The sequence below is a fragment of the Sparus aurata genome, chromosome 21 (genome assembly GCF_900880675.1).
Source record: "Sparus aurata chromosome 21, fSpaAur1.1, whole genome shotgun sequence".
In the NCBI taxonomy this organism is placed as follows: domain Eukaryota; kingdom Metazoa; phylum Chordata; class Actinopteri; order Spariformes; family Sparidae; genus Sparus; species Sparus aurata.
In genome coordinates this window covers 17,624,064-17,647,799 of record NC_044207.1, presented here as the reverse complement: position 1 = coordinate 17,647,799, position 23,736 = coordinate 17,624,064, and the positions used below count along the sequence as shown (strand labels likewise).

At 41.3% G+C, this 23,736-nt stretch overlaps 2 protein-coding genes across 6 annotated transcripts in view; one reads left to right on the top strand and one right to left on the bottom strand.

The window, feature by feature from the left end:
- prkci (protein kinase C, iota) overlaps positions 1-8,508 on the bottom strand; it is a 32,871-nt gene extending 24,363 nt beyond the window's left edge. The window contains exon 1 of the mRNA XM_030403456.1: positions 7,984-8,508. Coding sequence (XP_030259316.1) covers positions 7,984-8,066 — 83 coding nt within the window. The 5' untranslated portion in view covers positions 8,067-8,508. The remainder of the gene's footprint in view (positions 1-7,983) is intronic.
- A 1,302-nt stretch (positions 8,509-9,810) lies between these two features.
- On the top strand, positions 9,811-21,818 carry phc3 (polyhomeotic homolog 3 (Drosophila)). Of its 5 annotated transcripts, none has more exons than XM_030401570.1 (15): positions 9,811-10,110; positions 11,315-11,535; positions 13,216-13,371; positions 13,713-13,793; positions 13,892-14,050; positions 14,234-14,323; positions 14,549-14,771; positions 15,327-15,967; positions 16,057-16,180; positions 16,903-17,189; positions 17,525-17,684; positions 17,774-17,885; positions 18,659-18,788; positions 20,099-20,396; positions 21,085-21,818. In XM_030401570.1, the coding sequence occupies exons 2-15, from the start codon at positions 11,350-11,352 to the stop codon at positions 21,237-21,239; spliced, it is 2,802 nt and encodes a 933-aa protein (XP_030257430.1). In that variant the 5' UTR covers positions 9,811-10,110; positions 11,315-11,349; the 3' UTR covers positions 21,240-21,818. The 5 variants fall into 5 exon arrangements, with proteins under 5 accessions (XP_030257430.1, XP_030257428.1, XP_030257431.1 ...); XM_030401568.1 differs by having other exon boundaries at positions 9,811-10,114; positions 17,768-17,885; XM_030401569.1 differs by having other exon boundaries at positions 9,812-10,110; positions 16,906-17,189; positions 17,768-17,885.
- The last annotated feature ends 1,918 nt before the right edge of the window (positions 21,819-23,736 follow it).

Here is a 23,736-nt window from a genome sequence, read left to right as displayed (position 1 = left end):
TTAAATTTCCATGAAGAAACTAATAGTCATATGACATGACAACTGAACAAGATTTATGTGCCAGAACATCTCTGCAGCACTACAGTACTTTATTATGATGCTCTTTTGTCAGACATTTTACCTTTGCTATCAAATAAGCAGCACTGGTAACTGATCAATTCTCTTTATCTGCAGATATTTACAGCTGAGGCATAGGAATCAGGATGAAGAGCACACATGTCTGATGAGTGCATCACCAGTTTTACATACAGTAGAAGGCAAAGGGCAAGACCAAATTCACACTTGATATTTAGTTTCACAATGAATCCAAATGTAAGCAACATGACCATATGTGCAATAAGTGCCAGATCCAAATATCACAGATCATGATTAACAACGTTTTGGTTTTTGTCAGTGCAAATGAAAATTGTGATGCAAAGTTAATCATTCTTACTACTCATGAATCACAATATCACTCAATTGCAATATGTTTTTAAATAACTTCCACTACAGCACAAATCTGCTGTATTGATGTCAACGCAAAAACTATTAAAATATTTATAATGTTTATCTTTTGAAAAGGAATGTATTTAACAATTTATGGTTTGTTCTATTGTGTACTGATCACTGACTTGAGTGCCGTCTCATTTGTTTTGAAAACAACTTTAAAATGTAAAACACACTGACACACACATTCAAAACAAACACATTTTGTTTATATATATATATATATATATATATATATATATATATATATATATATATATATATATATATATATATATATATATATATATATATATATATACATACATACATACATACATACATACATACATACATACATACATACATACATACATATATATACATATATACATACATACATACATACATACATACATACACACACACACACACACATACATACATATGTCTGATTAAATCATAGAGAAGGAGACATAATCTCAAAACATGTCAATAAAGACAAATTCCATGTGTTATTTGACACCGTTTGTGAATGAGACTGCTGGTTTTCCTGGTTTTCCTGTGTGGAATAGAAGAGAGAATAACAAAAACTCAACAACAAAAATAGTATTGGAATATCTGGGAACAGGCAATTTCAGATTCCCTGTGAAAATAAACTGAAAAATAAACTTTTATGAGTAGGGAATGTGACGTATTAGCTAGCTACCTAGATAGCTAGATAGCTAGATAGAATTACTTTAATGATCCCAGACTGGGAAATTATTTAAATTACCATTATCATATCTAAATTTACCACTGACAGACAGTTAATATTATCACACGCAAGAGAGCCAGAAAATATTTGGCATTTTCGTTTAACAACTGAAAAAAATGATTAATCAGCCGATTGATTCAGCACTAATCATCCAACATACAGTTACAACAATCCCACTCCCTCCTGCTCTCCGATGCACTCCGAGGCAAAACTCTAGAAAACGCCAGACTTTTGACGGGGAGAGAAAGAAGTGAGAGAGCATCCTTTTTTCCAATCGCTGCTCTGTGTGAGTCACAGTCTTGCAGTCTGTCACATTCGTGTGTGCATTCATCTGTACAGCATGATTGTGGGTGTGAGAAAGAGAGAGCGAGAGGAGGACCGCAAAATAGTGAGAGGGGGAGACAGACAGCCACAAACTAAAGCGGAATGACTCATAGGCAATGGTGGTTGGAGTTGTATTGTACCCGCTTTCGTTAAGGCTCACCGTCCACCACTGAACTCCATAAATTCTTGGAAAGCGGTCAAAAAAAAAAACAAACCCTAAGAAGCTCTTAATCAACAAGGACATCACTCTCTGCCTCTTCAGTCCACACAGACAATCAAACAAATGGAGAGGTGTGAATAAGGAGCGTAGTGGTTGGTGACCGACAGCATCTATCCCTGTAGATGGGATCATCTGCCCCTTATCAATTCACGGTGGCGTTAGGATTGATGTCACCAGTTCGCAGCCCTCTGGCCAGCCTCAGCGGTGTTTACAACCTGAAGATGGGGGATGGAGATGGTGCACACATGAGCTTTTACAGGTCTGCAGGCGACAGGGGTCTGAGCTCAGGCGTCTACATGTGTGTGGAATCATGAGACAGAAGGGGCTCAAGTATGGTAAATAGGTGATGTAAAAAGGGAAGTAAAGAGGGGGTCATGTGTAAAAAGCCCTCACACCAGCCAGAGAGTGGGCCACAAGGACAAGGATCTCTTACTTCCCTTGCTGCCATCGTCAAAGAGGGACCCTGTTTTTCATCAACGTGAGAGCTTTACAGCAGGATAATAAAATCCCAATACAAGAAGTTAACAACACATACTTTCAAGGACACCTACTGTACAAGTCCAAGGACAGCATAGAGTGTGTAAGGTCACTATGTGGTCAGTCCTTGCCAGGAGCAAACACACACAAATAGCAATAGACTGTGATTTACTGGCTGTTAGTTCAGTTTAATATCAATAGTGAGCACCAACACAGCGTGGTTTGAAATGGTTCAACATCTTTACAGCAGATAATAAAATTCTCTGTTCTGAATATCACACATCACGAATGAATAGATCACTCTGAGTAAGAATACACTGATGTGGGCCTCCAACTCCTGTTCCCTCCCTCTCCAATCCGGCTGGTGTTAATCATTAGTAGGGGGGAGGAAAAGACTGGAAACTACACTCCTACGGTCCGATCTCTACTCTGGGAGAAGCATGGTAGCTCTACTTCCTCTTAAAGCCCTGATAACATCAGAGGATAGAGAGTGCACACTGCAGTACACACTACACTAAAGTTCACACAGACAAGATACAGGCAGTGTATTAATACCAGCAGACGACTAACTGTGTCACATGTAAGAGCTGTGGGTGTTCATTAAACACTGTGCGTCTGCTCTGTAGTTAAAGTTTAGCCACATCTCAGGTGCCTCTAACAACATCCTCTGTGTAACAGATACAAGCTCAGCTAATGGCCACAGCAGGGACATGATAGTGGCAGAGACTATAAAGAGATTAAATAATATAAGAAGCAGAAACATAAAATACTTAAATCTTTTTAACTGCTGTTTCATAGGTTTCGAAAGCGAGTTTGAAAGGCAGAGACTCGTGAGTGCAGGTGAACCAGTGCAGACATCACCTGATTATCAGAGGCAATCAAAAAGTAATAATTCATGTTTGGGACAATATGCAGTAAATTTGTCAGGTCTTAAAGCAGTGTACAACAAGAAGAACTGAAAGGGACCTGTGATGGAGAGGGTCAGAGGCAGTGTCCAGGACACAATGAGGAGTGAATGAGAGGCTATTCAGTTGCAAAGTAATTAAGAGTGTATTAATGCCAATATCTGGATCAGGTTGGAAGCACCTCCACCTCATTTTGAGCCTGGAAATGCCATGTCAAACATTCACCGTTTCCAGCAGATCAGATGTGAAGATTGGCTGCCGTTTTGTGTCATATCACAGTTAACTGAGTATCTTTTGGTCAGCATTGTTATCTACTATGACAGGTTACGGGAAAAGTATACAACTGATTTATAAGGAAAACGACTGTCAGAGCAACTGACAATAAAAAGAATCAGTTGCAGAAGTTATCTGAATATATCATCTTGGAATCTATGACGGACACTCATTTCCTGACATTTTCCAACCTAGTTCAAAACCAGTTAATTGAGAAAATAATAAGCAGAGTAATTGATGAATAACATCAATTGTTTGTCGCAGCGATAATACTGACTGAACTTTGTTGAAAGTGACAACATTTAACCCCACTAGCCTGATGAGCAGGCAGCTGTTTGAAGACTTCTGTGCTTCCTTTTTTTTAAAAAAAAAACAAACAAAAACATTTAATTAATCTGAAAAGCTAGATTAATAATGCAACATTAGCCAGTAGATTAATCTAAAACAGAATCTAAAATTTTTAAAAAGAAGAGACTTCTCGGTATGAAAAACCAAGCAGTATGAATCCTCAGGGTGACTATGGCAGAAGGATTTTGCAGTGAACAACTGGGAGCTCATCACTTGTGAGTAACTGGGAGGAAGTGACATTCCACACAGACCTGGCATTCCTTTGCTCTGCACTGTCCTACAGTACAGCTAAATTAAAGGAGGAGGAGGAAGAGGAGGAGGAGGAGGGCTGGCCTGTGCCCCTGGCGTCTGAACTGCTGTGAGTAGGACTCAGCAGCCCCATCTGCCCAGTATGAAGCCATTTGTCACTGGTGAGCGCTCAAGCAGGAAAAAGGGCTTGGGCGCCTCTCTGGGCTTACATGAGCATCTCAGATCATCCATCTCTCTGTCAACGCTGCCACGCATGGGCATGGCCTCCGCAACACCTTCACAACCAACATGCACACACTCGGATATCCAGAATCACATGCTCGCACGTACACACACCAATGTTTTTATGGCTTAAATTGAAGTTACAGCCACTTAAACACACCCAATCCAACAAAAACACCTAAACCCTCACACTGCACCCCCGGTAAGGTCAGGGTAAATGAAACACAGACTGCAGGATGCTGTAGTCTCCAGGCAACACGACCCGCCTGTGGTGCTAAACAGGAGGGAGCCTCTCTCCACGCAGCCGACCAAACTCACTCCTGCTGAGCCCAAGACAAGGTCACTCGTAACGCCACACAGACTCGTATGAGCTGTAGACTCAGTAACACACACAAACTCTTCACATGTGCGTTAGCAGATGCTGAGTATCTGATACAATCATGAGTAAAGATGTGTGTAGGTGGATGAGGGATGTATGACTTTGTGGTTCCGTGCTTTAGGCGCTTTCAGAGCCAAAGTAAATGGCAAGACAAGGAACGCTTCCCATATTTTAAACAAAGCCAAGCCTCGAAGCACTGATGCAGATGGCAGAGCCTTTGAAAAAGACGAGCAATGAGCCTTTCAAAAGAGGAAAATAACTGAAGTGCTCCGTCGAGCCGGTGTAATCCCAACTTCCTGCCAAACAACATGCATTGCACAGGAATCCTGAAGTCGATGTTTGTTGGTGCTGGCAACTCTGCAAAACAATGTTTTATCCTGGCCTGACATGGTGATACACTGGCAGTGACACACAAAACTTTTTTCAGAGAAGATCTGCTACAGTGTAAACAGCTTAACATTATTATAAGCTACAACTCTGAGTTGTGTGTAACTCTTTGTTTAGAAATAGGTAGACATTTTTTTTATTTATTAGAGGGCCAAAAATAGGGATGCACGATTTTTATTTTTGATTTTTTTCATTTCCAGCCGATAAGATAACCAATTATTACCTGCTTCTCAAGGCTGATATACCAATAATATAACAGATTCAAATGACTATAAATACATTTTAAAGATTATATAAAGCAATACATAATCCATCAAAGCTGGTTATGTGTTATGTATGTTTTTTTTTAAGGAGAGCTATTAAACTGTCAAGCATTAGGGTTTCAATAACTGAAACAGGGCTTTCCACTACTTCACTGCCACACTCAGCGTCACTGTCAGTCTCTCATCATGTGGTCAGTGCATGTACAGCCTTTTCTATTGACCATCTGCCTGAATGAGAACAAAATGAAGTTGAGACAGTGACAGGCTGAGACTGCTACAGGCTGACACCAGTCTGCTGGTGCTGATGCTGGAGCTCACCAACAAAACACTTGCAAACAGAAGAGAATTGACTCAAAGGACAAAATCCTGAAAATAGACAAGCAGAGTGACTAAAACAGTAACGCTAAAGAAAGAAAGAAAGAATATAGATTAAGATCATTGAGAGAGAAGGGTTTGATTTGGATGTTTTAAAGATTTAGCTGATTTCATTGATTACCAATTGGAAACACAGAAACGGATCTAGCCTAATTAGTGAAATGACCAGCTGAAGTGTCTGGACAGCAGGGAACTATTTGTGCTTGAAAAATGACAATTACTGAATTATCAAAATCACTTGTGCACGTTTTGTTGCAAGGTTGTTTTGTTGCGTTTGTATACAACAGTAGAGAAACAGTACTGCTGACGTGCGGCTGATACCTGATTTTTCAGTACTAATCCAATATATTGATCTAGTGCATTTCTAACTCAATCTCCCACTCCTAACTCATGCAAGAAAAACAATAACAACACTTAAGACATCCGGGCTTAATGCATCCCGATGGCCAAACACTGAGACTATTTTACATGATTCCCTCCTTGGCAGCATAGCTGAGATTCCTCAGCAGCAACCTCATAAATACTTGAGATACTTTGTTTGATGCGATGACACCTAATCATGAACACACATTACAGTGCTCCTGAGGTGTGTCACAGAGCTAGTCAAGAATACAACAGGTCTGGCTGAAGTGACTTGCCCTTCACGTTTTTCAAGCCTCGGCAGGGCTCCACTCACTGGCTCAATCAAACAGAGACAGTGGGGCAGGGAGTGTTGCGAAAGTAAACGGGTGACCAATGATTTCCATTCTCACATCCAAGTGCTGAACTAAAAAAAGCAGAACAGCCTCCGCCAGGTTTGATATGGAAAAACTTGATTAGGGTTTAATGTAGGTTAAAATTAAGCACCAAACAGACAATTGGTTAGGACTAGAGATTAACAATGAATCACTTATCTGATTAGTCAATCAAAAAGGAGATTAATCAGCAGCAATTTTGATAATCCACTATATCCCACAATAAGCCATTTAATGGAAGGAAAATGTCACATTACATTTTGGTTTCGGACTGTTGGTCAGACACAATAAGCTATTTATGGAAGTTGTGGTGGGCTTCTTCTATTTGTTTAACCCAAGTGATATAAATCAACAAATGAATTGATAATGTGTACAATCAATAGTTGCAGCCCTTGTTAGGATTCAGGTTGGGCTCAAGACAGTACTGTGATGATGTCACATTTTCACTATGCGATTATCGTCGCCAAATAATTCACGGTAATGATATTATCCCGATATCTCACTCTCATCTGTTATCTCATCAAACATGATTTGCTATGGCAGTAGTAAAAACATTGTGGATGTAGCCAACTAGCTAGTTACAAACACAGCATCTTTTTTTCTTTCAACAGTTTTATGTCAGGTGGCAGCAGGTGTTGAGGTGCATTGCTGCAACCTAGGATGACAACTCAAGGACGGAAATAAGTGGGAATGATTTCGGAAACTCTACATTATTCACACAATATTATCATCTGTGTATTGATAACATGATATCAATATTTCAGTTTCAGATATTGCAATCATCGTCAATATCGGTATTTGGAAACACTCCTAGCTAAAGAAAAGGTTAAGGGAAATACAAATAGATGAGGAAACAGATGGATTGTAAAGTTGGACTTTAAAGATATATGATGTATACATTAGTATTTATAGGACATTTGAGAGAACTACAAACTGAAATTGATGAGTGGAGATCAATAATAGAACTTATTCTGGTGCTGGTCAACAGTGGCAGCTTTGATATCAGCAAACAGTCTAATAGTCAGCAAACAGTCTAATAGTTATGTTTTCCTGTTCTCATGCTGCCCAGCCCTTACTTTAACAACATCAATCTTTTCCCACATGTTTACTTCCCTAAACTGTCCGTGGAAACTTGCTAATCGGTCTTGTATAACAACATGCCAAGCTTGGCGTCAACCAAATCAAATGAGCGGATAAAGTCGTCATCATCTACCTGTAAAAGACAGCGAAACTATCAACCACTGCTAGCAGCTGTTAGCTAGCTGAGCTAGACACTAGCTCCTGAGCTTTCAAACTGTGTCAGAATAAAGCTTTCACCACTAACAACAACTAATTTTGACTGAGTTTAACACAGTTGACAACTTCACCGTCTGGCTGACACATTTCTCGTAAAGCCGGGCGTTACACTGACAGCGCGCCTGGACAGTTTCACCTGTCTGTCTGCCTGGTTAAGTTTACCTAAACCTGGTACCCAACATTAGCAAGCCGTTAGCTGGGTTAGCTAATGTTAGCCAACTCGCTAGCCACCTTTCCAAGTCTATAACTGCTACTAATTGGCTTGCTAACAACATCGATAACATGCGTGTTGAAACAGTGATTTCTTACCCTTTATAATAAGCTTTCACCCGGACTTGGTGAGAATTCTCGCCGGGGTGGGACATGGTGCTGTCCCGCAACGTCGGCATCATAAGCTCAGCTCCGAGTCACCGATGCCTTCCTTCTTTCTTTGGCTCCCTAGTTGTGTACCACGCCCAAAACACTGTGTTTGTTTAGTCCGTCGACACGCCGCGTAAACAGCGAGGCAAGCAATGGTAAAAACGATGAATTTGTCCTTCTTTAGAGAAACAAAAATAACATGTAAAGTAAAGAAAAACTTGCTGGGTCCGCCAAACAACTCCCTACTGCAAAGGCCTAACGACGGAATAGTCCATTGTCGGAATGTTAGGGGTTGAGTATACAGACATACACAAACGTACACGGATGCTAAACAAATATCACGTCCGAAACATTAACATAAACTGTTCCGTGCACGTTTCATGATAACGTAAAAAGTAACAAAACAATATAACATGGTTAACATATCTGGAAAGTTAAAAGTATCATTTGCCATCATTCAGACTGTACCAACTGAAGCGCCTTGTGTGGGTAAGTGCTGCTTTCAAGTTCAAACGTCTGAGCTCGGACATCTTAGAGACCCTCAAGACATGTCGCGCATTCAAGTGCTGTGGTTCAGAAATGACAGCGAAATTGACCAGTAACAAAAGCAGAAGCATTTCCTGTTTACGTTTATTTTTAGAAGTGGATGCAGTGGACGCACGAGCATATTTTGTGTTGTCGTGCTAGAATGGAGAGAAAAGAAGAAGACAAAAAATTGGAAGAAAATGAACTACTTCAAACAGCATAATGATTGTTAACATAGAGCAAATGACATATATTATCATGAATTGAATGAATTGTATGTATTTGTTTAATGCAATGCAACACCCGGCCATATTAACATGTGAACAGCAGCATCAGATAGGATAATTAAATCAGTCTCTGCTGCTCCCCCCAGAGCCACTGAACATCAGATTGTATATTATTTACAGTCTACGGTTCAGACATTGTGCCAGGTAGTCCACCCAGATTTATTAGGTAGGCTATATTTCTTGAATACCGTGTGAAAAGAGCTTTCCTGACAGGTCGCGATGACCAGCACCAGGGTTAGGTGCCGTTTTATGTCCTCCCCCAAAAAACCTGAGAGACAGAAACAGAAAGAGACTGGAATTTAAAATAAGACCAAGTACCTTCTTTCCTTTCCTTCCTTCCTTCCTTCCTTCCTTCCTTCCTTGACTACCGAAGGAGGGGGTTTTCGTGGCGGGGGGCCTGGGCGGGAGGGAGGGATTTCTTTTCATGCTTTATGTCGTATTTATTCTTCTTCACTTTCTGTCTTATGTATTCTTCTTCATTCCTTCCTTCCGTCCGAACTTCTTTCTTTCTTTCTTTTCTTCATTCCTTCCTTCCATCCTAACTTCTTTCTTTCTTTCTTTCTTTCTTTCTTCATTCCTTCCTTCCATCCTAACTTCTTTCTTTCTTTCTTTCTTTCTTTCTTGCATCCACCAAGCATATTTTAAAATATAATCGGAAAAATACAAAACAGCATTTGATTCGCATTCCAACTTTGCACAAAATAAAGGCTATTTTCACAAAGCATATGCAAGCAATGAATTAGGCCTTGTGACTCCATAGTAGGTTAATTCTCAAATGACAATGTCAGTATGAAGAAGCTCCAATTCTGATTTACTTAATATTGTTGTTACAAATGACAGATGCAGTTCACAAACCCATAGCAGGGAATATTATGGAATTAATAAAGATCTGTGATATCAGCGGGCTGTGTCCCGACGCATCTTTCAGCCTCGGGGTTTTACCTCACAAAGCACTGAAAGCTCATATTTAAAGCCTTTCATCAGACGTAGGTCAGGGCGGATAGCAGCACATCTGAAGCCCGTCAAACATCTCCGGGACTCTCCGTGCGGTGACTCCCCGCCTGTGGAAGGTCCTCCCGCACTGCGAGCGGTGCTGTGTCAAGGCTGTTTTTACTGCCTGCTGCTGCTGCTGCTGCTGCTATGTAGCGTCTGATTTTTTTTAAATCTCCATTTTAGACAGAACTGACGCATCAGTGGGCTTCATGACTGGGACAATGTGCCGGGGTATGGTCAGCTCCTGATGGCTCATGTCTATCAATAACAGGCAGGTAACGCCGACAAGAGGTGAATGATTGTGCATGCATAAAGCTCTGTGTGAGCGACGAGAGGCGGACCGAAAGAGGTGACATCCAGATGTGTTGAATGTTATTATCCGGAGATTCCTGAATCCTACACAGTGCATTTTTTATATAAGACTCATTTGTGATCGTTTAAAATTAATCGGGATTTATTCTGCCGGCGTTTAATTGGACAGAAGCGGCTCTGCAGCAAAAAGCAATCAATATTCAAGCTGCTGTAGTGTAGACCTTTAGTGTCCAGCCTTGTGAAATATGGCAAATAATATCAGTATTTTAAGACTCGCCCTGTGAGATTACTAGATTAATGTCTTAGAAATGTCTTAAGCACATTTGTCCGGTTTTATCAGCAGCTGAGAGATAAAACAACCCTCCACTGTGGCACCTTTGTCTGATGTTTGTCTCTTTACAGATGTGTTAGTGGCATGAAATAACCCATACACATACCATTTAAAAAAAAAAAATCAGTAATATGAGTAATTTACCTTTTCTTTTATTAAAAGATATTTATTAGGTCTTCATAACAAAGATTTCACAGCTAACATGCGAAAACATGTGGTTTTCTTCCTGTTGTGATGTTATGGTTTGTTTATCACTTATTTAAAATGACCAGGGTCAAACAGAAGATAATGATGTCCTGCAGACCATAAAGTTTAGTTTGTTTATTCATTATTTTTTTTGTATTAACATGCACTTTTCCAAAGATGTTGGCTAGAAAGAAAAGGTATGGTCAGGCTGGTATTGCAGTGCTGCCCTGGATAGATTATCTTTTGAATGTAGGTTATTATTTAGGTTTATGTGACTTTATATTCATTTTATTTGTATGTTTGGTGAATGATATTACTTAAGGGCATTCTGTTGACGAATAGCAGGAAAAGAAAAAACATCTGCTCAATGTTATATTAAAGTAAGATTGTGCAACCACACTGAGCCTGAACACAGGCTGTTTTTTCTTATACCTGTCAGTATTTACAGCTCCAACTGGCTTGTAGAGTCTCTTTTCTAGACAAATCAAAAAGCTAAAAGCTCAAAGATTCAGTTAATTAAACTACTAGCTAAACAACAAAAGAGCAAGATAGCAGCACAGCTCCATTACCTGGCTTCATCTGAAGCCGGAGCTGTTTTAATTTAACTACTTCCTGTTCATTAATAATGTCTTTTTTACCTCCACAGTTTTCTCATTACTGAATCTGAGTGTGACCTGGGAGATGGATAGGCAGAGCCCAGGAGAGAAGCAGGCAGACACTAACAGGACTGTGGCCTCCACCACCCCCACCACATCAGCAGCCATCACCATGGCAACAGTCAGCCCCAGCAGCAGCACCACCACCACTTGCACCCAGGTGCCCTCCACTTCCCTCAGCATCATCTCACCCGACAGACAAGCAGTCCAGGTAATAGACAGCACCTTGGCCTGCTGCATACATTGTTTGACTTGACTGACAGACAGTCCAGGCAATAGACACCTCCTCCCTGGGACCTCTGCATTTATTGTTTGGCTTGACTGTCAGGTGGTCCAGGTAATAGATAGCACCTGGGACCTCTGCATCCACTGTTTCATTTTACAGACAGGGAGTTGAGGTAATAGGCAGCACCTGGGACTGATGCATACATTGTTTGACTTGACTGACAGGTAGTCCAGGTAATAGACAGAGCCTGGGACCTCTACATACTTTGTTAAATTTCACAGACAGGCAGTCCAGGTAAGATAAAAAACCTGGGGACTTCTGCACACACTGTTTAATTTTCCAAGGCAGAGAATCTAGGTAATTGATATCATCTGCCTGGGACCTCTGCCTTTATTGTTTAACTTGACTGTCAGCTGGTCAAGGTAATAGACAGAGCCTGCACATCTCTCTGTTCACTGTTTGACGAGTTCAGGTATTAGACTGCACCAGGGGCTTCTACATACACTTTAATTTTACAGGCTGGGAGTTCAGTCAGTATCCATCACCTGCCTGGGACCTTTGCATGCATTGTTCAATTTTACAGGCAAGGACTCCAGGTAATAGACATCACCTGGGACCAGCGCAGGCATTGTTTGACTTGACAGGTAGGCAGGTGATCGATGATATTCTTAGAGCCCCGAAAAATGATGGTACATTTTAGAATAAAATTGAATAAAGGCAGTGTAGGATAGAGGCCTCTGTACTGCTGTGATAATTTAAGAGAGAGGCTATTCAGATACAGACTGTGTAGTCTATTTTTTTGTTCAGTCTACCAGGAATTATATGTTACTTTAAAATGATTGCTATGGGTTTTTTTTAATAATGCTTTTTAATAATCTCGATTTATTTAATTGAAATTAAAGGCTGAGGGTATCTCTTGTTTTCCCAAGGTTACCTTTGTTGTTCAGCCAGTAATACCCACACAACAATCAGATGGGGGAGTCTATTGGGCCTGCATCTAAAAAGATTATTTATTATTATTTATTTTTTGCAGAGCAATTTCTCAAATCAAATAAACAGATACATATCAAATAGCATTTGAAATATTCGAAATGCCTTGATCATTTTAGATTTAACAGACTAGGAGCGATCTTGTAATGATTACTTTAATTTTTGGCAACTTTCAAAAACAAAGTTACAAATTGTAAGAAATTGTTTTGCTTTACAATAAAAACATACAGCAAAAGCAATAAGACCCACAACTTGAGATATGAACAAATGAAAGAATAATTAAAACAGCAATAAATACCATTAGTTAAGAAAAAGCCTTTTGATAAAAGTGAGTTTTAAGAGGAGATTTAAAGGAGGATACAGAGTTTGTTTGCCCAGGTTTCCTCACATAGGGAGTTCCACAGCTGGAGAGCGAAAGCCCGGTCACCTCTGATTCTCGGGTCAAGAGTTAGTGAATCACAGATAAAGGCAGGAGCCAGACCATTAAAAGCTCTAAAAACAAATACTAAAGTCTTTAAGTCAATTCTAAAGCTCACAGGTAACCAGTGACAGGCAGGAAAGGATTGTTGTAATGTTGTTGTTGTTTTGAGTATGTGTTTAAACCCTTGTGCTGCCGTCAGTTGAGTCAAGTTGTTGTTGTGAGCTGCTTGATGTGTCTGTCATGTGATTTAACAGGTTATCCAGCACGCCATCCACAGACCTCAGAGCATGGCGGCCCAGTACCTGCATCAGATGTACGCAGCCCAGCAGCAGCACCTCATGCTGCAGACAGCAGCCCTGCAGCAGCACCAGCACACGCCCCACCTGCAGAGTCTGGCCACCATACAGCAGGTCAGGCGGTGTCTGTAATTACCTCAACCAAGGAGGTCATATTTTCAGCTGTGACCGTATTTTGTTGGTTGTTTGGTTTGTCAGCAGGATTACACAAAAAAACTACTGAACGTATTTCCACAAAACCTGACTGGAGGATGGATTCCAGCTCAAGATAGACCCCATTTACTTTTGGGGGGATAAAGGGACGGATCCAGAAACTTTTTCTTACTCTCTTTAACATTGTTGGGCATCTTCTAACATTTCATCAATTTCTCAGGGGATAATTTGTTTACTTTCCATTCTAGTTTGTTAATGCGACCATGAAAATTCTTATAGGGTGTCTCTCCAATGTTCCACAGGCTTCAGTGTGTCAGAGGCAGTCACCTTCATCATCCAGCAGCAGTTTGCTTCATCAGCCTGCTGGTGTTTCCCAAAACTCAGTGAGTATCTGAGTCACCGCTCTCGTCGGTCTGACCTGCTCTCAACACAAATATCAACCCCAGATTCTTTCTTTTTAAAACCCTGTATCTGAATCCAGATTACCTTACCGGCATCTCAAGTGACGGCCCAGCTCATTGGCCGGACTCAAACATCCAGCTCTACCGGTGCTGCAACCACCATATCCCAGCAGGCCATGCTCCTGGGAAACAGACCGCCCAACTGTAACCAAGCTCAGATGTACCTTCGCACTCAGATGGTAAAAACCTTTTCAAACATGTCAAGCTGTTTTTCGTACAGGTATTTGAAAACGCATGACTCGTTTGCCCTATGTCTATTTTTACCAACTGCATTCTCTTATGTTTTCCGACAACATTGAAAATCTTTATTTTTAACCAACCTGCCACCTGTCTTTCCCTGCATTTTGCTTTTCTTCTGTTAGCTCATTCTCACCCCTGCAGCCACGGTGGCTGCAGTTCAGTCAGACCTCCCTGCTGTCACCTCCTGCTCCTCTTTACCTACCTCCTCTCAGGTACAAACTTTGCCAGGCACAAAATTGGAATGAACCCGTGCATGCAACAAGACTGCAATATTGATAGAGCTCAGGATGTTGCGTACCTTGAGCACAAGCCTTCTTTCAAAAGGATTGCGGCTCTGGATTTTGGTGAACGTTAGAGGGACCATTCATAAAGGTGCATGGTAGAAATAAGAATGGCATTAAAGGAACCACTGTTGCTTTCTTTTTGCACATATTCAGGTGCAGAATCTAGCTCTGCGCGCTCACTTGCCTGGAGCTCTGGCTACAGCCCACAGTGTGATTTTAAAGCCAACCACCCAGTCCCAAGCCCTGACCCCGGCCGCGTCTTTATCCAAGACGCCAGTCTGCTCACTGAAGACCAACCAGCTGACGGACACCTCAACAGAAACGAGACCAGCTGATGTCACCCGGCTGGCCTCAGGGCCTAAGATTATAACCCCAGGTGAGCTCATGTGTTCAAACGCTAAAGATTAAAGGAAAGATTACCAAAAGGCCCATGTGTTTCAGACATAAAGGGACCGCTCACAATATTATTTTCCCACTTACCTGTGGAGTTAATTATCCAGCTAGATTGATTTTGCTATGAGTTGCTGAGATTCAAAAATATATTCCATAGAATATGATGGAACTAGTTGGAATTAAAATGTGCAAGACGGAACTGTTTCTGAATGTAGCTGCATGTTTTAATAGTGAAGATCACTAGCAATAAATGAAAGGGGCCTTAACAAAGTGCACCTGAATACTGTGCATGTAAACAGAGATATGTCCAAGTTCCTCTAATGTGAAGTCACATTCCAAATGTGATCAAAACCAGGAGACGATACAAAACCAGGATACCAACTGCATGTGAATCTACTTTTCGTCTTTCCATGTTAAGTTTTTAGTGCACGTACCTTGACAGTGGTGCAGGTGTTGTTTGTTTGAGGACAACCTTACTTGTTTTGTGTATTTGTTAGTTTTCATTCCTCATGTCTAACCTGCATCGCTCTACTCACAGCCTACTCTCCAGTACAGACCCACGCTCTTGTCAAGCAGCAGCTGTCCTGTCCACCGGGCCAGCGGATGGCGCATCACCAGCTCATCGTCCAGCAGGCCACAGGAGGAGCTCCAAACCACAGACAACTCCAGCCCATCGCCCTCAGAGTCGCACCTCAAGACACCAACTCCAACCCTCTTCCTCTTTCAATTAAAAGACTGACCAGCAATCAGTCCCAAAACAACAATGACTCCCGAGCCCCTTCTTCTTCTTCTTCTTCTTCTTCTTCTTCTGTCACCAGCGTGTTTGCATCCTCAGCTCAGACCTCAATTCCAGCTGCCACTGTTCAGCCTCAGCCTCCTCCTCTAGTGGCTGCCCCGCAGCGTCGGACCTCATTCCCACAAGTACAGAACCAACGTCCACCTCCTCCTCCACCTCTGGTTCTCCCCAGGCTGCCCCAGAACCCCCCAGCCTCCCTCCAGAGGCTGTCCCTGCACTCGGTCCAGGCTTTGGCCGTCCAGTCTGGACGGGTGATGCTGACAGAGCAGGAGCTGCCTGTAGCGGAGGCTCTTGTCCAGATGCCCTACCAGAACCTCCCACCTCCTCAGACAGTGGCTGTTGATCTGAAAGTGCACCCGGTCAGACGCAATGAAACTCCATCGGTGAGTGTGCTGCAGTTCAGCGTTGTAAGCATGGTTTGTTCTCACTGCATGTCATTTTGATCAAGGGTTTGTCGTGTTCTGAATTTCAGTTGGGGCAAACACGCAAAGAGAATGGACTGATTGCTGAGGGGAGGAAAGAGGAACGCTCACACAGTCCACAGAGAGACAGGACCCCAAAACCTCTCACTGGGCCTCCTAAACAGAACGGTGCAGGTAAAACTTGATAATGAAATAGAAAAGAGAATACAGGACAATCAAACCCTTCTAACCTTCTGAACTCCATAAAACTAGCTCAGAAAATCAGGACTTCACTTTAATGAACCTTAAAATCTTGGTTTGGAGCTGACTTTGCATAATTAGTGTGAAATAAAAAAAGATGTAGAGGATGCAACGTACAATTACCAAACTTTGATGTATCAGATAGGAGCCCCAATTAACTTTAATGCAAGACAATAACATATTTTTGGGAAAATTAAACTCTCTATTGCAGAATCCATGTAATTAGATTACAAGTGCCATAAACTGGGTTGGGTCGGATTAATGAATTCAAATTACATGGCATTATTTGTAATTGATAACATCATTTATTGTATCACAAAAAATGTAAACCAATGTAAATACTTTTGGATCACTTAAAAAATCTGCTGCTGTGCTGTCAATATATGACTTAAATGTCAAATTCCCCCCCAAATAAATGGATGTAAAGCAGTAGTAAAGAGGAATGTTTGAGGAAACAGTACATTTCAGTCAGATTGGTTCAGCCTGAGGGGAAGCTGAAGCCTGGAAACTTTCCAAGATGAAACCAGGCTAGTCTGGAGAGATTCATTTCCATGGTAATTTATGAAAATAAAGAATTAGGAATTTTGGAATAAGCCAGGTTTAACCGGTAACCTTAACTTCAGCTCTGTTATCTTTCCTACCTCCTTTACTTTCAGCAGTGATGGGCTCATCCTCCATCATATCCAGTCGCTCTGTGATCAGGTCACCAGTGGTGGAAGAGCCGTCCCAGCTCACCACAACCAGCAGCAACAACAGCAGCAACCCTCCTCCTCCATCTCCTCCTCTACCTCCTCCCATCATGCCTGCAGCAGTACGAGGCCCCAGTCAGCCCCCCTCATCTCCAGCCAGTGTCCCAGGGAGCCCCGAGAGGATACTTACAACACACGTCCTTACACACCTCGTAGAGGGCTTCGTTATCCGAGAGGGCCTGGAGCCATTCCCAGTAATTTTGATCTCAAATATTATCCTGAGCTTAGCTTTGAGGTGTTCATTCTTCCAGAATTTCTGGCTCTGCACAAGACTATCTCCTCCAGAGCCGCTCTGAGAAGCAGCTCTGCCTCTCTCCTCAGCCAGACCTTCCACCCACAACACTTGGCAAACATATCTTGTTTTGTTTCTTTATCCATGATGGAAAAATTATATATTGTGGGTTTCATTTCTTTAATATTAGTTAAATCATTGTAATCTGATGATAAATTCACCCTGTATCTCTTTATCTACACAGAACCCCATGTCAGCCCGTGAAATTTAACTTTTCTGAGTGGACCTCTTTTGCAGGTGGTCCCCTCATCGCTGTTAGCCGACCAGCAGGCCTCACTTCCTGAATGTCAGGAGATACAAACCAACGGGGACGCAGCAGCAGAGGACAGTCCGCTGGATGCTGACCAGTCGGATTCGACCGACTCGGAGATGGAAAACGACTGCCCTGCAGCAGATGGTGAGGTGACGTGTGTTTGCGTGGGTGTGTGTGTATATGTGTGTGCACATGTACATGTGTGACTAACAGCTGGTCCTGTGAAGTTGCAGAGCTGGGGGAGAGTGTGGCAGGTGTGCTGCAGTGTGAGTTCTGTGGCAGCAGAGGTTACGCTCACACGTTCCTGCGCTCCAAACGCTTCTGCTCCATGACGTGCGTCAGAAGGTAAATAAATCACCTACACATCGAGACGTGACTGCCTCATTTCTGGTTCAAGTAGTTAACATATGAGACATCAATAATCAGTCTGCCTCTCTGAAATAATGTCAGTCCAAATACTAAAAATGTACAATTGCTTTACAGATAAGGTTAAATTGCTGTACAGGACTGGTTGTATACACACACACACACACACACACACATATATATATATATATATATATATAAAATTCCATGAAAAGACAAGTATAGATCATATTCATACAGTACAAAATTCACAAAACCCCAAATAAACCCCAAAAAAGCATCAGAATCAAGAAGGCTTTATACAGGATTTATTGAAATCACAATAAAGTGCCCTTGAACAAAGCACTTTGCTGTATAATAGTATTGTGGAGCTACCCAGAGCTCAATAAAACATCCTTCCTTCTATAAATGAAGATGAAAAATAATCAGCATTTTGTGGTATTTCCTTTACCACACAAGATACGTAAAAGAAAGGAGATGTTTGTCTCAGTGGTGGTGCTGACATCTGGAATCCATCGAGCTCCGTTCAGGCTATAAGTAAAAGTCTCGAGTGTGTAATGACTCCCCGGTTTTTCCATCCAGGCATCAAAGAGAGGACAGCCTCGGTCCAGACACACGCTATCAGCTCAAAGACAAATGGCCTGCCTGCCTGCCTGCCTGCCTGCCTGCCTGCCTGCCTGCCTGCCTGACACAAATGTGACTCTCTGCAGCAGGCTTCATTAAATCTTCTGTGATATTCTGTCTGTGTTTAGGTTCAGTGTGAGCTGCACCAAGCGTATCACCATGCTGAGGGCCGGTCGCTGGGGTCACAGGCCTGCGGGCAGGAGAGGTCGACCCCCCAGCAGAGTCAACGGAGCCTCCAGAGAACATTTTCAGAGACAGGTCAGTTGATATCACTGACCTGCTGCAAATATCAAAATGCTGGTGTGCTGCAGGGATCACTGGTCCCACGAGACAAGCTGCTCTCTGGGGAACAACGGCTGCATCTGACAGGAGCAGAGCAGCGAAGGCGACTCCGGCTTAAAACACAAATTCAGGATTTGTGCTGTTTCAAAAAGACAGAATGCCTTCAGTTCTTTGTTCTGAGTTGTTTTTTCGTTGTTTTATTTGAGTCAATTAAGTTCAGTTCAGTCCTGAAACTCGGAAGGAAAAATAGAAAGAGGAAAGACTGAGCAGCTTGTGACAGAATAATTTTTTTCTGCCTTTTGTATCCTGGTGATCATAAAATACTTTTCTTTTTTTTTTCAATTCTTTACATGGTCCCAACCCCAAGTTGGACTACAACTATTCTATAACTTAAAGAACCACCTAAAATGAAAGTTCAGTCTACTTCAGTTGTTTAGGAGAATGCTGCAACTTTTTTCTTTTTTTTTTTTTTTTTTTTGCTGTGAACCTCCAGAAATGTTTTGTGGACCACAATAAACCGCATGACATTCCATTGGCATGAGGGGGAGTAGATGATGACTGACTTCCCATTTTTTGGGTGAATTCAAACTTGGAAAACAAGTTCGGAGACAACTGTGAAAACAAAAACATTTTTATTCCCGCTTCGCCGACTTGCCAGTTCATCTGAATCAAACTGTATTTCTATCTACAGAGTGAGATTAAGTAACTCTTTTACTGCCACTACCAGTCAAGTGTATTTGTATCATCTTTATAGATGGAGGTGAAAAGTGCTTTGAGAATAAAACAACAGAATGAAACAATGAAATTAAGTAAAAAAAAAAATATATGAAAAAAAACTGAAGAAAATAGCGAGAGGAAAATTAGAGTCGACCGTAAAATAACAAAGTAATTTTAAGAGTTAAAAAAAAAAACAGAAAAACATTGACACAGATGGTAAAACTGGCCAAAGTTGTAGAAGAGAAATAGGATCTCAGAAAATTACTGATGAATAAGTTGGTTAAAGTTAGTTAAAAGACATAAATAAGTCGAAAGAAAGAAGAAAAGCACGATTTCTTCCAGACAGACAAAACACTTTAATAATACTTGTGAACATGTTGAACAGTGAAACATTGGATGCTTAAGGCTCAATGGAACGTTAATTCAGATAAATCAAAACTTTATTCACTCACTATAGGTGAACAAAAACAATGACGAGATAACAAAGGCTGATACCTGGTTGCCCCTCGCTGTAGGTAGTCAGCACCGAGTCAGTACAGTATTTATCTGATGGTCTTTGTGCTCCACAGGCGCGTGGGTCGTTCGGCTCGGAGGAGGCCCAGGAAGACCAGGAGGAAGAGGAGGAGGATGAGCCTCCTGTTCCCATGACAACCAGGCTCCGTAAACAGGCTGAGAGAGTGCGAGAGAGGGAGCAGGAGAGGAAGCAGGAGAGGGAGGAGGAAAGGGAGGAGGAGGAGGAGGAGGAGGGGGAGGAGGAGGAGCAGACGATGACAGAAACAATCACTGTCTCTGACGGAGAAGAAGACGACGGCTGTCCGTCTCAGTGGAACGTAGAACAAGTGTTTTCCTACATCAACTCCCTGCCAGGTACCGTCTCCTGTCCAAGTGTTGGACTGTTTCTTACAATTACAGTTTTATCTGGGTAGGGAGCAGACTTTTACGTTGTCTTTTCTTTTTTCATGAGCTGCTCGCTGTTTCTAGCTTTTCTCTGACATATACTGGAAACACTTTTCTGCTGCTGCCTTCGAGGACAAACAGTGAATCACCTCCTGTGCATCAAATTAATGCTGCCAGATGTTCAAGACAGCAGCGTTAGCTTTGATTAAACTGCCCCATAAAATCTGGAGCGGGCCCGTTTTTCACATAGTAACAGAACGGCAGTATGTCGTGTGAAGGGGCACCACGTTGTTCTGGAGAGGAAATTCAAAGTCGGAATGTAATATTGACATTATTAGTGAGGTAAAAATACAAACTCAGAAATATGTATTTTATCCATAACTGTTCTTAGAGGAAAATAAGGTCCTGAGAACACTGTTTGAAGCTAGAAAGGTGGCAGGGTCCGCCGCTTATAAACACTGTAAAACAGTATGAAACTGTGTTGTTCTCTAAGGTCAGTTTGTTTATTCAGTTTATTCAGTCATGAAAACAAAGAGAGTTTGTTTATGTTTAAAAAAATATTTCTCGTCTGATTAAAATTTCCCCCCTACAACTACATTGTGCACCTTTAAACGTAGTCACACACAGGTATGAGCTTACCGTCCTCTCTTCCCTCCAGGTGGGCAGGATGTAGCCGAAGCATTTCGCTCCCAGGAAATCGACGGGCAGGCTCTGCTGCTCCTGACAGAGGACCACCTGGTCAGCACCATGAACCTTAAACTGGGACCCGCACTGAAACTCTGCGCCCACATTAACTCTCTGAAAGATGCATAAACAGTTTACATTCCTTCTCTCACAGAATGGATTTGTGTTGATCCGGATCAGGATGAAGCACCGTCCGTCTTTTAAGTTCTCTCACCTGGACTTGGACTCATACAAAGAGCGGATCATGAATGCACAGCCTGCCGTTTTTTGTTTTTTTTTCTTGACACCACTGCCGGAGATTTCACTCCTGACGCCTCCAGCTGTTCCAGCTGTTAGTCCACACACTGTCTCCGCTGACTTCAACACACAGACGAGCAGCTCTTTCTGTCTCCTCTCATTATCCCATTGTAGTGATTGTAGCAGTTTGACTCCGGTTATCCATTTGTTTCAAAATGGTTTTAAAAAAAAATCCTTTGTATCATTTGTAAACAAAAAAAAAAACACTTTAAAGTCACACATAATTGTACAATCTCAAAGTTTACAAAAACAGAATATGACCTGCTATCTTTCAGATGACGTTTGATACACTTATCAGCAAACACACAGCTGTTGTGACTTCTGGAAACCAACAGATGACAAGGTTGTTATTTATGAATTTATTTATTATTGACATGGTTAATATACAAATAAAAACATGAAAATATTGTGCACCGTTTTGTGGTTTTCAGAATCAGACTCAGGACTCTGTCTCTCACTAACATGCACAGACAGACAAACTGATTTTTGAAAACACGAAGACAAGTGTGTCCTGCTGTGGCAAAATCTTTTCTCAACCTTTCAGAAGTAAGAGAGATTTTATGACCTGTCCGTTTGTTTGTTTGCTTGTTGGTTGGTTTGTCAGCAGGACACAAAAAACTATTTAACAGAATCCCACAAAACTTGGATGGAGCCCAAGGAACGGATTCACTTGCTTTAAAACTGTGAGATATGGTGTTTTCCAATATTTTTCGTAAATTTTTGATGGAAAAAAATCCGGTGCATCTCAGGGGCTGGTATCGATGATCGAGTATAAATCTAAGGAGATAAATCAGAATCAGAAACAGATTTATTGCCAAGAAGGGTTTTACACCAACGAGGCAGTTGTCTTGGTGAATAGGGTGCATACATTGAGAGTCAGTGTCAGTGTCAGTGGGGGTGGGGGACCCGGGACCTGTTAACGATCCCAACAAGGGTACTGCTGGGCCATGGCGGAGTTATGCGCTCTAAAGAGTGCCATCCAAGTTTACATACTGTGGCACCATTCAAGATCCAGACTACAAAATACATCACAAGGGTGTTAAAGGTTAGAAGAACAACAGGAAAAAGCACAATAAAACTCTTGGAGCAATTAGAAGCATCACAAATCAAAACAGTTTAACATGCAAGATATGTCTTCAACTGTGACCCAATACAGCAACTCTTCATTTCACTTATTCAGAAAACATGTTGTTGATATTTCTTGGCTGGTCGTTGTGGGATTCAAACTGAAGCTTCTGAAACGTATGTAAGTGAGGCGCCACCAGAGGGCAGCTGTTACACGGACACAGAGAACTGCGTCTCCCTCTGCTGCTGGGAACAGTCCAACAGCTGACCACTGTGGATGTGACAGTTCAGTGTGTAAGTCATTATTGTGTAAGCGGTTTGTGCGCAGCATTAACATTCGCTCCCTTTCTAATCAATAAATCTGCAAATCCAAAACAGATCGCATGAAAATAACGGAGGAAGTATTTAGACCATTGAGAGAATTAGTTGAACAAAATGCCTAAAACTTTGACTCTAAATATTTTAATTGTACATTTTCCATCTGATTATATTGTGAAGGTTCAATATGTGTCTGTAAATTAACTTTATGTGTGATTTATTACAAGAAAGCATTACTTCTACATGATAAACACTTAACATTAAATGTAACAATTGAGAAACAAAGCTTATGAACAAATCTTTATTAATCTAATTTAATTTAAACTTTAAAAAAATGCATTCACATTGGCATATTTTTTTAAAATGCCACACTACTAAACTACACTTCATATGTTATATGAGTAAAGTAAATGAAATAATTGGAGCAAATCCGACTAAAAGTACTGAAAGTAAAGGTAACTTCCTCATAATGCAGGAAAATATTTTATGTGAGTGTTATATATGATATTATTTGATTATTTTAATTGATACGTGAATGTCAAAGCTGCATTCCACCACTGTCGCTGGTTGAAGGGACTAATTCAAAATATTTTAAATAATTTGGCTACTTTAATCTGTTACATCATTATTTTGTCACAATATGTTTAGTTTGTATCATCTTAATCAGATGTCAAATAAATGTAGCACAGTAAAATAATTCAATATTTCCCTTTGAATTGCAGTAAACAGTGGCATCAAATAGAAATACTCGAGTAGCACTGGCCTAAGATTGTACACATGTGCAGTAGCTGTAGTAAATGTATTCAGTTACTTTCCACAAATGGGGGAAAACAAGGTATAACTGACAAACAGAATCATCTATCAGAGCGGTAAATGTAAATTGTGCTGCCACAAAGAACTACGATCATGACCATCATCATCACAGTCCTCACATATTTGACAAGAT